Genomic DNA, 15,378 nt, shown 5'->3' with positions numbered 1-15,378 from the left:
TATATATATATATATATATATATATATATATATATATGTATGTGTGTGTATTAGGCATGGGCCGGTATAACATTTTGACGGTATGATAACCTTGGATAAAAAAATATCACGGTTTCACGGTATTGTGATTACTGCTCTAAAATATATTCTTCTTAAATGTCTGGGTAAAAAACAAAAACTTTTTCCCCCTTTGAACACAATATATTTTATTTTGTGAAAGATTTGAAATATTTTGGAACAGTAAACATGTCAGGCTAAATCATTCAAATGAATCATTGACTTCTGCTGTCTTCATTAGTTACAAAAACACAAATTTCTTTACATTTTTAAATTGCACCTTTGGAGATCTTTTCTGCTGTAGATGCTATTGTCCTAAAAAAAAACAAAAAAAAAATGTAAATAAAAAAATCTTACACACACCTTAGGAACGGTATAGCAGAAAATATTGGCTGTTTTAAAACCTTGACTTTTCCAAACCACGGTATACCTTGAAAACGATTATCGTCCCATGCCTAATATGTATGTGTGGGTGTGTGTGGAAGCATGGATATCACAGAAAAAAAATATCTATAAGTATTGGGACAAACCAGAAGTCAAATCTTTCTTTACCCTTGTACAAGACCTTTTTCTGAAAAACCATGAGGTGGTCATGTGGGTTAGACAAATATGCATAACAATCTGCCCTTCCTGTAGTAGGGGAAAAAAAAAATATTTGGGTCATAAGAAACTTTGAGGCTAATTTTATTCCACAATAATTATATAATAAAAAACATTTTTCTACCATAGACTGCATTTCCACAATGGAACTTTTAATTTTTCATAGTTATGTAACATTTGTTTTCTTTTTCTATGTAAAATTACTGATTAAATAAGCATTACTATCACTTATATAACAAATTAACTATATGATTTTTCAGCTATACGGTCTTCCATTCCCATGTTTAAGGTTGACCTTGCCCCTGGTGTCTAATATGCAAATATGGCTTTCCAAATATTAATTTGTTTATACATATGTACTCAGTTACATAAATAGGCTTGTAATTTGATCAGACAACCTTGTTATATACACTTATATTCTCTGTGTATATATATATATATATATATATATATATATATATATATATATATATATATATATATATATATATATATATATCTGTTCTGTTACTCTGTTCTTTGAGCCATTGTTGCTTCTTTGCAGAACTTTCTTGCCATCAATCTTTCTTGTTTATTACATCCTCTTTGGTACATGAAATGTGATACAGAATCATCAATCATACCTTATAATATCTTGAAAAGGATTTTAAGTAAATATTGAGTTATATTAAGCATATCACTTAGGTAGAATTTTCATCAATGTCCCACCAAACTCCAAATTCCTTGTTTTCCTGGATGAGCTCCATGGCTGTGGTCCCCCTCACCCAGACAAGGGATGCCCTACCCCCACAGCAGCCATTCCTCACCCCCCTCACAGTGTGTGGTCAGGTCACAATTTCAAATCTCAGAGCCCCTCTTAAACTCACAGGGGGTTGTATTGACATGCCAATTCCTTCACAGGACCACAAAGTGCACCCCCCTTGCAACTGTTTCTGTTTACTAGGCGTAACAAGCCAATGTAAAGAAATTCATATCCCAAGCATTGCAGGACATGACAACTTAATGCAGTTTTGCTCTGCTGTTGATGCTATTGATAGAATATGGGCTACACGTTAATTTGACCTAGTAACTTTAAAACTGTGTAAGACAAGCCGTCAGATCACTGATCCTGATAGTTGACAGCGGTTCTGTTGGCTGGTGTTGCCACTGAGAGATCAGCGTGTATTGGCAGTGCTGCTGAAAATGCAATCTATTTACATTCAGAGTGAATTACGCATGAATGACCTTAAGATGGGACAAAGCGTGCGCATTTATGGATTGTAGTGAATGCACGTATAAAATAAGGTCAGTGATCGGCACTCCCCACAGCAGCCCATATTTACATTACGAGTGGACGCCGAGATGCGTGCGCACGCATCAGTGCATACTTTATATTTAAATCAAGACAGACTCCATAAAAAGACTATTCCTATCACACTACTACGTCTCTTGTCAGCTCATACTTAAATGAAGACACCATTGCCCTCAAGTTTTGTTTCGTTGCTGAATGTGCACATCATGCGTGCTTTAAACATGCACAAACCTCACGAAACCTATGAAGTTGGTTTTAAATTGCACGCGCTCTCCTTTTCAGTTAACATGTTTGTCATAATACATTTTAGTAAGGCTGTAGTTCTGGCCTGGGCAACTGGATTGTTCCTACGAGATGTGAACCACCTCAGTGGTGAACGGGAAGCCATTTTCTCACACAGAGAGCCAGTAGTATCGCCACGTGTACAATATAAAAGTCACGTTACGAAAATCTCAGGTATATATCTGCATGTGATATGTGTTTAACTCGTTTGAATTGGGGTTTGTAGTCGAATTGTTTTCAGGCATGAGTGTTTTGAAAAAGAGTAGCAATGAAACATCACACACAGTGTGTACACACAATAGGCAATGCAACAGTTGCTCCACTTCCTGTTGGTAGGCGGTATCCTCGACACTAGGCCCTGCTGTCTCACCAACACCCCCCATTTTGAGTTGTTGGTTCTTCTCCTGACTCGACATGGAGGTGAGCACCGACGAGTTTCGACATCTTCGTCGAAACGTGCGTCTGTTGTTCTGAAGAACGCAGTGGTGGAGCTGACCGCGTAAAGTAAAACTGGATCCAGCTTACGCGCACGCCCAACTTCCCAAGAGCGAAGATATAAAAGGATACAGTGTTTCAATAAAACCATGCATTGAAAATGTGTGTTACTGCAAATTATTCTATCCACCTCGGAAATATTTTCCATGAACTTTGCTTGTAAAACTACTCTAATTAAATATTTTACTTCACCGCCCTAATCGTGACCCACAGCTAACAATGTCACGCCTTAGTTTTAGTATATGAAATGCGTGTTATGATCATCTTTTGCCATTTGCGTATGGCTGCAGACCATTAAGCGAGTAGGTTAACTACCAAACCAGCTGCACATCACCCAGGGGGTTATACTATATAAAATGGGAAAATGCGTGGAATGGCTTCGCAAATTGATAATGCGAATATTCTCGTGAACTCAGAAATAAACCTTAAAAAGCAAACATGATGTGAACCACATAAGACTGGAATCTGTATGGGCTAGCACAAATGTATGCATGCAGAGCATATACGTTAAAATGTACAGAGAATGTCCCTGTCTTTCCAAGCATAACCAGTTTGAGAGAGCGAGAGCGCGCGCGCACGAGAGCGGAGGACCGGCCCCTTCTCTAGCTACTCTGAGACCACGTGGTTTCTTCTTTGCAAACAAAAAAAAAATTAGTAAATTCGACTCGGTTTAGAGGCGGTGCCATCGCCAAGCGGTAGGATCTGTGTGACAGTGCAGGGTACAGCTTTAGGTTGAGGGGCAGCGAGAGGAAAGAATTTCTCCCGATCCCGCTATATACTCGTACCACTATTCCATCGTAACAAACATCAGCTTAATTCAAACTGATACCATTTCTACGCCGTGCTGGGAATTCGCGAAGGTTGCTACAGTGAAGAATATTTACCACTCGCCTGCAGGACTTAATCAGACTACAACGTTAGGCTACTGTTAGTCGAACTTTCCCCTTTTTTATTTTGGATTGTCTTGCAGTTAGATTTTTTCCCACCCCGTTTTTAATTCCAACCGGTTGACATCTACATGATTTTGTAATCTGCGGGTGTCTTGGTCCTTTTTTTAAGAATTAAGAACGTTTTGGCAAAAAGTTTTGTTTTATTTCTATTTTTTGGGAAGCGTTAATTTTTTTCCACGATGAACAAGCTATACATTGGAAATCTCAATGAAAAGGTGACCGCAGAAGACTTGGTTAAAACCTTTGAAGATTACAAGATTCCATACTCTGGACAGTTTCTCATGAAAACTGGCTATGCGTTTGTTGATTGCCCGGACGACCAATGGGCAATGAAAGCGATTGAAACATTTTCTGGTGAGTAAATTGATTTTAATAGGCCTTTGGTTACCGGTTTGCTTATTCGCCGGCTTTCTCTAATAACTTACTCTGGTTAACCCCCATGAGCGTTTTGGTTGTTTATAATTCATATTCTGGATATTTAATAGTGTATTGTGAAAGTAAATCAATGCTTCTACTTTTTACCATTCAGGTCAGGGCAATGCAAGTCTCTATAGTGCAAAGGTACCCAGAATAGTTAACTTCTAAGAGCAAAGGGTTTGCAAACACTGAAAGCATTCATGCACACATCAACCACCCGACTTTACTTTCTTTGCTCTTACAGGTTTAAGACGTGCACTATAAACAGCTATATACTTTTAACATCAGACTGTAAACTGTACGTATAGTTCTAAACTTAATCTTTAGGTTTAGTCCAACCTACCCGGCACAGCTATACAATCAGGTCTCACCCCTCCCCCTTTTGGCTAATAGGCCAGTGGAGCTAAAATGAAACATGTTTCGTGAAGCCCCTATTAAGTTAACTGGCACATTTCTGAGGTATACATTGTTGTCTTTAAACATATACTACATTGTATCATTCTTATTTTCTGACTTCAACAATGCAATTTCACTGCATCTGTCCCACTGACCACAAAATATGTCTCTCCTCGGTTCTCCACATATGTAGCATGTGACGTGTGCTCTATATAGCACGAAGGTCGCCATGCCGATAAGGATTCAGTTAAAACTATCCACCACATGAAGTCACGGTCAAGATTAATTCATCTTCAGCTGTTCATTTTATGGCTGTATCCCCCATACTTCTCAAACACGAATAAATGATACACATATGGATTCTGTCATACAGTTAACGTAAATAGCTTGTGTAGTGCTGAGCAGTGAACCCTAAAAGCTTCCTAATAATTTTATCATTTAACTAAAGGCATTCTGAAATTTGGCAGTTGGGATATTTTTCATTAACACATACCCTTCGCAAATCCACAGCCCAAAAGCTCGTTTAGGCTATTTGCTAATTAGTTTATGCTGAAAATACTGTTTTTTCGTGACTAATTGGAGCATATCGAAGCTAAACCTATAGAGGTGCACATTTAATCCATGAATGCATTTTTAGATTTAAAATAGACGTAGATTATGGGGGCCACTTAAATTGGTGGCCTATTTTGTTAGTAGTGGCATTAAAAATATATTTATCTCCTTTTTCCAGGTAAAGTGGAACTTCACGGCAAACGCATTGAGGTCGAACATTCTGTCCCTAAGAAGCAGAGGTATTTGCTTTCTCCTGAATAGTTCAACAATTGTTTGCTTACTGTGCATAAAAGCTGAATTTGTATATGTCGTGGCGGTGGTACAAATATGTTCTGTGCCACCAGGATTTCTCTGTGTGCTTAAGTTGTGGATTTGTTTAGGCTGAAACAGTTAAGTTTCTACTTTTATGAGTCCTGATCTGTATATAAGAATATTCTTTGTTTCTCTCCACGTGATGGATGTTATAGTTCTTGTGCTTGGATGTTCAAGAGGTATATGATTGTAGCAGTTCACCACGTGTTGTTACATTCATAGTTACTACAGCGCTATATAGCACTCCTCTCCTACGTTAGGCATATGCTTGCATTTTTGTCAATCGTGCAACGACGCTAGTCGTGTCATTTTAATCACTTGTTCCCTGTTGATTAGGCCTTGGCCTACTGCAAGGCCTAGGCCTCGGTGCTTGCTTCGTTAAAACAGTTCATGCTACACAGATTTAGTTTTCTAGTCCGCTGTGGTTTTAAAAACTGCTTTTACATGGGAATAGCATTGCTGTTCGTATATTTGTGCTGATATTAAAGCGTAAACCATAGGAAACGGCGCTTCAGGCCAGCACTGGAGAAACAAAGCGTGGCATATATATACACACACACATATATGACTGTGTTCGTTCATTTTTAAAGATTTATTGTTTTTATGGGGGTTTATCCGTATTTCTGACGACAACTATCAGTGAATTTGAATGTCACGGAGTATACGTTTTGCAGTTTGATATTGCATTTATCTTCAAAAATGTATTTATTTGTGTTCTGGGAGTTTGCATAAAGCGCTGGAGACTGGAACAAAAAGGGTCTCCCCCTTCGTCCCCACCCATCTCAGCTACTTGTTACCTTTTTACGCCCTAAAAGCATTTTTTCTAGTAAGTATTTGATCTACACCTGTTAACCTCCTGGCGTATAATGTCTTAAAACGTTACACAATGTGAATTTATTTTATAATAAAACAATATTCTTTATTAATATTATTTTTAAAAACTGTTAAAGACACATTTTCCGTTTTTTTTCTATTACTTTAAGCCACCGCTTTGTTACTAGTTGAAAATGGGTGTTATTTTGTGTAGCCTACGTCTGGTTTACGCGCTTTAGCCATAAATCTGTCGTTATGAGAAGCCATGCTTTGTATACTTTGCGCTCGCTCATTTATTCATGTGTGTGTGTGTATATATATATATATATATATATATATATATATATATATATATATATATATATATATATATATATATATATATATATAAAATGTGCATTGAGATGAATATACTGATGAAGAGATAAAATTATTTAATGTATAGGTCACAGTCTATGGTTTAAATAGACCTTGATGGATTACGTTGTGTGATTAGTGTTGGGAGGCCAGTGTTACACTCATAGTATGACACGTGGTCGCCATCAGTGTGAAGAGTAACCAACGTCAGCAATTGAGAAAATGGCGTACAATGTAGCCCTCTGTCGAAAGCTCCGTTTGAAATCACTCTGGCATTAACATGAATGGGTGCAAATACATATTTACACATTCAATTGATACCGCCATGTAAACAGTTTACTAATCCGCGAACTAATCCTCAGTATAATTGCAAGATGAGGAATTTCATATAAAAAGTACATTTTGCTCGTTATCTGACTTGTTTTGCTGTTTTATGTTTACACGTAAGAGACTTTTTTTCTCCGTGTGTGCGTATGATGATTTTAGTATTCGTATAATGTGAAGCTGTGTGTCCTTATGAGTTAAAATTTAGAGTAACTTTATTTTAATCACACAAAACGCAACCAGAGTTGTAAACGTATTATAAATGTTAATTAGAGTGGAACTGTTACACGTCGCCATTTTGTTACACATCTTTTTGTGGAGCTGGCTTGTAAGATATAGGATTTTGAAATGCTTTTTGTCCCATGCTCATGTGTTTGTGAGATTATTACATTGGCTAGTTCAAAACTTTAGTGCATAAATACGTTCTCATTTGCTACAAGTTTCATTTGCTGGTAAGTGTGAATGCAGGATGAGAAACATGGTTTGGGGTGGGGTGGGGTGGGTTGACAGAGCAGCTCCTTTCCTATCGTGCACACCCCTTGTGTTTAGGAACATATGGAGTCTGTCTTATGTAAGTGTCCATAAGTAAATTCAGAAGTGTATTTATGCTGAATGCATCTAATTGTTTTAAAATAAAAAATAAATATCAAGGCTGCTAGTGGCTGTTTTTCCAGAGCATTTTATGGATGCTCAAAGTTAGATGCAGGTAAGATAATTGCACATATTTAACTTCAGTTTTACCAAGAAAGACTACAGTCCATAGAGGGTGTAGTGAGTAAGCCATAATGTTTTGTGCATAGAGCTGTGTGGGCGGCTCCATGTCTCACGCCTAGAGTTTCTCCCTGCTTTATGTAATGTTGCACTGGTGTGACGGGGCCATTTGTAGTGTCTTGATGGGCCACTTTTGAAGTTCTTGGGCACAAGAGATTCAGAGACAAGGAAAAGAGCCACACCTTTATGACAATACCGGGTGTAAAATGTGTAACAATGGCCCTTCCCCCTTCTTCCAGATGCTACTCTGCACGCTCTCTTCCCCTTGTAAGCACCTACCATGATCCAGAAAGCAACATGTTTTTTTTGCTACTCCTGCAAAATATTCAGATTATCAGATCAGCGATGGCATATTCTTTGTGTACTAAACAATGTAGCAGGGACGTAGTGCAGGAGGCCATTGGAGTGCAGTTATAAATCAGCAGTATAGAATTGAGCTGTATTTTATTTTTATAAGCTGTCATTAAGACATACTTTGGCAAACTTAAAATAGAGCAACAGTGAAAAAGTGAATATTTCCATAAGAGCAATCTAGATGTGTTCATTTCCCATCATTCATGTCAAGAAATATTGTGAAAGTTGTAGAATGGTAGCCATCTTCAGGTTTATTGATAATCAAGGATAGGAAAGACCTGTTGATGTTCATGCAATGTTAGTAGGCTCTCCATCTTAGGATGTTTTTGTCCCCATATTCCACTTTATAGCCATTCAGTTAGACTGTCCTGACTTTCTCTCCAAATATTGGTGAAAGCAAAAGATCCTCATTTACCACGGCCCATGCTTGCTGTGATTAAATTAGGGCAAAATAACTTTTTCAAGACAACAAATGGATTGTCAGATGTCTTGCAATTAAAGTGTGCTGGAAATAGCCTGTTTTATGTGGTTCGTTTTTTTTTTTTTTTTAAATACAAAGCAGCGCAGCTCGTATCTACAAATATCTTTGGTTGCTTTGACTGGAATAAAAATCTTACAGCAGGAAGGATATGGCAGGTCTTCTCTCTTTAAAACAACAGCAGTTTTGTATAAGTCAAAATAGATGCATTTAAAGAAGCTACATCTCACCAGACATTTGCAAACTGGATACAGCGAGACGGCAATGAAAAAAAACAGCTTGGGGTTTGAATGAAATCACAGCGTTTCACTGAGTAAATAAACGAGCGTGTTGCGATTGCATGCTCAGGCTGACTGAAGCTACACTTGCTCTGTCCTCTCTCTCGCTGGCTCCCTCCCTGCTTTTCTCTCTGTCCTTTTCTTTCCATCCCTGCTTGTGATCGTAGTACTACAGAAGGCAGGGGGGAGGGGTTTTTACGGAGAAGGAGGTGCGACCAATCGGCGGCCAGGAACACCTGTGTGCAGTTTCTCAGAAGCCGTTGACGGTGCTGCACGCGAGGCAACCTCGTTCTCATTCTTCCTCACTCTCTCTCCCAGCAGCGTGCTTGCCTGCGTGCTGTTTTTTCCCCTTTTCTTTCTCTTGCTTGCACTTTTGCTCTGTCTGTGTCTTTCTTTTGCTCTTTTCCTCCCTTTGTCTCTCAGTATTGCATATGCTGTCTGTCTTTCTCCTGCAAGACATCCTTTTTTATTATTGGTTCCCAGATTTGCAGGGTAGCAAAGCATGCATGCAGGCAGTTTTGTCAGTTTGGTCATATGATGTGACGTCCTACTCGTAGGGCTTGCCTGAGCAGGAAGGAGGAGGAGAGGAGGAAAGAAGAGAGGAGATAAGAGGAGAGGAGGGGGTGGGGATTGAGGAGGGAATGCACAGCAGCACTTCCTTGTGGGCTTCCCTTTTTCTGCCATTACAGAGAGCGGTTCTCTCAAAAAGACGCTGTTTTGAAAAGGGAGCACGAGAGCTGTAAAACATGGGGACAAAGGGAAAAATGCTCCTGGCACGAAGACATGCTGAAAATGTGAGGCATAAGTGTGTGTTGCCCCTTTAAGAGCGCCCCTCCCATTTTAACCCCTTACCAATGTGTTGTCTTCTCTCCCCCTTTCTCTATTTTGAACCATCTGTGCTGTTTTTTTCTTTATTGAAAAGGAGCGAAGGTCCCTTAACCTCTTATTTGGGGTATTTACTATATTAAGCACACTTACACCCAAGCGCTTTTTTGTAAAAAAAAAAAAAAAAATTAGCTGAAGGGGTTTAAATACGACCAAAAATGTAGTGTTTATACATTTGAGATTTCCCTTAATAAGCATTTGTAACTAGTATAGCTTCTGTTTTGAAAAAGGATTTGGATTGTGTTGGTAAGGTGGAAAGTGGAGTTTAAGAAATTAGTTTCCTTCACTATCCATTTAGAGCATTTTTGATATGAGGCTTCAGCAATCCTCTTTCAAAGATTAATTTATATATAACCACAGTGTCTTGCTGTCACAAGGCAGTGTGAACAGGTGGATGGGACTTGGCTTAACGTTCATTGGTTGCTGCCATTTTGGCAGCGTGGCTGTCCAAGTTGCTGTGGGATGGGTTTCAGGTTCTTGGCTGGTTTAAGTTAATTCATTTTTTACAGAATCTATAAATTCTAAAATAAATAAGTTTGGAACAGTTTTGCATATTTAAATTTGAAGACACTGAAAAAAATCTCTAATTAGCTCTGGATATGAATTGCCTGTTAATTCCTCTTTGATTATTATTAATATTATTATTATTATTATTATTATTATTAGTAGTAGTAGTAGTAGTAGTAGTAGTATTTAGTAGTAGTAGTAGTAATATTTTGGAAAAGGATCACTTTAATTCAGCAGATGAGTGTGTCTTAGGCACAGTTGAAGGGGTTAAAAAAACTGATAAAATTGGTGTTTAATTTCTCCAAATAAGCAGCTTTAATGTGTGTAGTGCCTGGTTTAAAAGATTTGGATTGCATTTCTTGTTAAATTTGAAGTTTAATTTATTCAATGCTTAAAAAAAAACATAATTTCCCTGAATGATTCCAAAATTTCTACTTTTTATTGTACTGGATAAGAACTGCTTGAAATTTTCTATTTCTGTGTGTGTTTTGGAAAAGGGTCAGTGTCCTTTTACTTAATATATTGTGGTATTAATTTTTTATATTTATCACAAACATGCTTGCTTTCTGATGATTATTTGCTTGAATTGCATTGTAAACTGTTTTTTGTGGTTGATTGACTGTCTTATTTGAGCAAGCACCTGCTTCAAGTTTTGTTTTGTATATGTGCATATACTTTCCTAAAAATGTAACTCAAAGGTTTTATTCATTTGTATCTTCATTTGTGAGTTGAAAACAAGTACAAAGCAACAAAATGCAGTTTGTATATAATAGAGAGATTTCTCCTAATAAAAAATGTTAATGTTTATAGCAACTGGTTTGACAGAGGATTTGTATCAATAGAGTTGGTAAGGTATGTTTTTTTTTGTTCTCTCAAAGGTCAAGCAACAAGTAGTTTTTGGAGCTAATTTACAAATGTAATAAGTAAATATTTAATTTTCTGTATGAAAGATCACTGAGCATTTGACCTGTTGACATTTTATGAAATACTTTTTGTTATGGATTGGAATAAATTAAACTCAGTTGGTAATATTTAATATTGTATTATGAAAATATTTATTATACCTATTTATTATTAATTATATAATTATTAATAATTGGCCTTTTAGGGATTATTTTGTTTTGAGTGTTTAGTTGAATTCAGCATTGTGACTAATTCTACTTTATAGTGGCATTAGCTATACGTGGGTGTCTATTTTTGTTTTGCTTTTTTGGTGTATGTGTGTGGGAGAGATGTGAGACAAGGGGTGTTTCCCAAGGGGAAAAAAAGTTCATGGTGGTTTATCCCTCTGAAGTATGGGCCCCCTGTTTGGCCCATCCTCCTCCCCAAATGACTCTTTATTTTTCTGTTGAACAGGCCGTTCTGAAGGCATCACCATCATAAACACTGGTGAAGGGGGTGCCCCATGAACCTAAATTCTTTACATTTTTCTTAGTCTTTTTTCTCCCTTTACCCCAAAATGGACCAATGAAGATGTATTGAGTTCCTGGGCCATAGTACATGTGATGTTGACACAAACATTCTGATTAATATTCATTCACGCATTCATTGCATATTTAAATGTATGCTCTGCTTGTTTAAGAGTGAAATAAATGAAGTATGCTCTAAATTGGTTTTGTTGTAGTTGCACTGTAAATGATGAAGCTGTTTTGCACATTGTTCTTCCTCAGGGTGTGTGTGTGTTTGCTGCTGTCTTGTATTACTACACTATTTGTACTACTGGGTCTGCTTTGGTGAAACAAACCCATGCACAACAAGCAAGTAAAATGTTGATTATAATTTTACATGCTATTTGTAGATTGACCCTTTCTATACATTTGAATCATTAGTGTAAACCCAAAGTTGCTGAAAGATACTATTTTATAATTTTTTTTTTTTTAAGTTTTATTAAGCAAAATGCATTCGGTAGTTCCTTTTTGTCATATTTTTGAAATCAAAATCTTTTTTTAATTGACTCTATTATTCCTCTTTCGCTTTACTGCAATTATGTGAAACTATTCACAGACAAACAATCCTATTTTGCTTTTTTTTTCTTCTGCTGTCACCTTAAGCATGTTCATATGTTTACTGTAGCATTTCTTTGGAGTTGGGTTATAATCGAAGTAAACTGGTCACCATCATAGGAAGGGGAAAACTTTGCTTGGGGAATTTCTTATGAAGCCTTGTACAGCTTTGAGGTCCAGTTCTAGACACCCCCCATCCTCCCCGTATTTGTCAATTTTTCTAATCTTGCCTGCTTCTATTAATAGACCAAACAAATAATTTTGTTATTTGCACCTACAATTAATGCTAACCTAAATTAATATCAAACTAGGTTCCATTTGTTTTTTCACATTGCAATAAATCAGAAGCGGAAATTATTTAAAAGCTCATTCTTGCTCTCTCACTCTCTTTCTACCACATTAATAATTCAAATTCCCAGAAAATTTAAGAATGAGGATATGAGTCAAGTCCTACAGAATCACATTACTATGTATTAATCATCACAAGAATGTTAGACCACATATTAGAACAGAAAAAAATGTTGCTTATTTTCTCTTTTTAGCAAGAATCTTTCTGATTCTGTATGTATAAATATTGAATGTTTATTTAATGCATACTCCTATATAACTCTGTTGCTGCTTCTTTACAGTTTGCACTGAAATAAACTTGACCAAACTGTAGTAATTTTATTTTGATGTTGATTCACAGTCCATATTATTTAATCTGCTCTCCTAATTTCAGTTTTTACTATAATTCAACAGACCTCTTTGGTGACATGAATTACTAGTACATTTATTAGAGTCTAATCAATAACCAAAAGCAAAACAAACTTCCAGCCTTTTTTCTTTTTCAATAAGCCATTTATGTATGTCACAAAATGCAGAGAAACTGCCCCTTCCTGTGCTTCCAGTTTGTTTGCACTGAGTCGGAATTGGTCAAATCTCTACTTTACATTTTGTTTTTATTTTAATGTAGGTTTTTGCACAGTCTATATTAAATAATATTAAATATGATTAATGGATTTGCTGATGAAACAACAGACTTATACTGAACTTTTTCCTATCATTTTAGGAAAGTTTTTATCAAAATCCAATATATAACCAGTGCATAACCTCACTTGATTTGCAATAAGCCATTTCACCCATGTAGCCTACATATATATATATATATATATATATATATATATATATATATATATATATATATATATATATATATATATATATATATATATATATATATAGATATATATATATATATATATATAGATATATATATATAGATATATATAGATATATATAGATAGATATAGATATAGATAGATAGATAGATAGATAGATAGATAGATAGATAGATAGATAGATAGATAGATAGATAGATAGATAGATAGATAGATAGATAGATAATTTTTTTTTTTTAAGTTTGTTTGCCCTGGTATGGAATGAAACAAATCTGTAGTTTTGAATATTTGTTAGCATAGATATTTTAACTGTTCATAAGGGAAAGTCTTTGATGTAATTACAGATTTTTGATAAACTTCTTAAATTATTAACTTCTGAAATTTGATTTCAATAATCAATAGATAGCCATTCTACTTCAATAAATCATTTAATTGTCACAATACATAAGAAAAGCATAGTCTTGTACTCTTGATGTTCTGCTTATTTGCATTAAGATTATTTAGCTCAAACTCCAATTTTAAATTAATTCCTACTTTGATGTTAATAGTTGTCTAAATTGCTACATTTTCACACTCCATAGCATTCAATCTGTGCTTCTCCATAAGCTTAAGAAGAGTTACTGTCTCAGCAAACATTTGTTATTGATATCTACATAGTCTTTTAAATTAACTGCTATTAGCTGTTTTAAAGCTAGCAGTCAGTATAAACAAGCAGTGATTTGCAGTTGTTTAATTTTGCTGTTCATCATAAAAACTCATCACATGAAAGTGACAGAGAACCTACACGTCTTGTTCACGTCTACCCTTCGCAAGGCCACAGAAATCAGTTCTTCTCTTTCTCTCTCTATCCCTCTTTCTTCCCCCTCCCTCTCTTCCTCGCAATTCCCTCCTTACGAGTCGAAATCACTTAAAATGGAGTCTCTAGATCACATGGCCTCAAAACAGGCATGTGCTGGTATGGTCATGCTATCCCCCTTCACACACACACACATACACGTTTAAAAGCATGGAGAGGGGGAGGGGCTGCCAACACCCCCTTTAGACCTACATGGAGTCATACCTTCCTCCTAATACAGAATCATGCAGGGTTGAGCATATAGGCCTTTCTTGGCGGAGGATAGTATGTATGCCCCCCTGTTTATTTTTTCTCCCAATTTCTGTTTAACGGAGAGAAGATTTTTTCAACACATTTCTAAACATAACAGTTTTAATAACTCATCTCAAATAACTGATTTATTTTATCTTTGCCATGATGACAATAAATAATATTTGACTAGATATTTTTCAAGACACTTCTATACAGCTTAAAGTGACATTTAAAGGCTTAACTGGGTTAATTAGGTTAACTAGGCTGGTTAGGGTAATTAGGCAAGTAAGTCTACAGAACAAACCATCGTTATACAATATTTAAAAAATGCTTAAATGGGCTAATAATTTTGACCTTAAAATGGTTTTTAAAAAATTAAAAACTGCTTTTATTCTAGCCGAAATAAAACAAACAAGACTTTTTCCAGAAGAAAAAATTTTATCAGACATACTGTGAAAATTTCCTTGTTAAACTTGTTCCTCTGTTAAACATCATTTGGGAAATATGTAAAAAAGAAAAAAAATCAAAGAGGGGGCTAATAATTCTGATTACAACTATACCCTTTAAATGATTTCAGTGCAATCAAATGGTTCAGATATTGGATTGGGTTATAGGGTTAAATGATAGATAAAAAGAAGTGTTAACTGGATTGTGTTTGTATGGTTATTGGTGTTCTATGCTGTTTTGTTTTTAACTTGGCAATGCAAAATATGGCGATTCATGTCTATTTTATGTTTTGGCTAATATGTATGATTTGTATGTTTCCACCAAAATAATTGTTTATATAGATATAGTTGTAAAAAATAAGAGTAAACTAAAATGGTAACCCCTTAAACAAATGGTTTTAATTCAATGAAAAAAGAAAATGTTATAAATAAATAAAGTGGTACCCAATATGTTTGTTTAAAATCTCTAAGCAAAAAATAATTAAATCAACAGACAAAAGAAATAAATTGTAAGAGTTTGTCATTTCTTTTGCACTGACTATAAAAAGATTAAAATAATAACA

At 35.8% G+C, this 15,378-nt stretch overlaps 1 protein-coding gene across 1 annotated transcript in view; it reads left to right on the top strand.

Annotated features, from left to right (window-relative positions):
- The first annotated feature begins 3,412 nt into the window (after positions 1-3,412).
- Positions 3,413-15,378, top strand: part of igf2bp1 (insulin-like growth factor 2 mRNA binding protein 1) — a 55,596-nt gene continuing 43,630 nt past the window's right edge. The window contains exons 1-2 of the mRNA XM_056453380.1: positions 3,413-4,029; positions 5,219-5,279. Coding sequence (XP_056309355.1) covers positions 3,855-4,029; positions 5,219-5,279 — 236 coding nt within the window. The 5' untranslated portion in view covers positions 3,413-3,854. The remainder of the gene's footprint in view (positions 4,030-5,218; positions 5,280-15,378) is intronic.

This window comes from Danio aesculapii, chromosome 3 (assembly GCF_903798145.1).
Source record: "Danio aesculapii chromosome 3, fDanAes4.1, whole genome shotgun sequence".
Taxonomy (NCBI): domain Eukaryota; kingdom Metazoa; phylum Chordata; class Actinopteri; order Cypriniformes; family Danionidae; genus Danio; species Danio aesculapii.
This window is presented reverse-complemented; position numbering and strand designations above follow the sequence as displayed.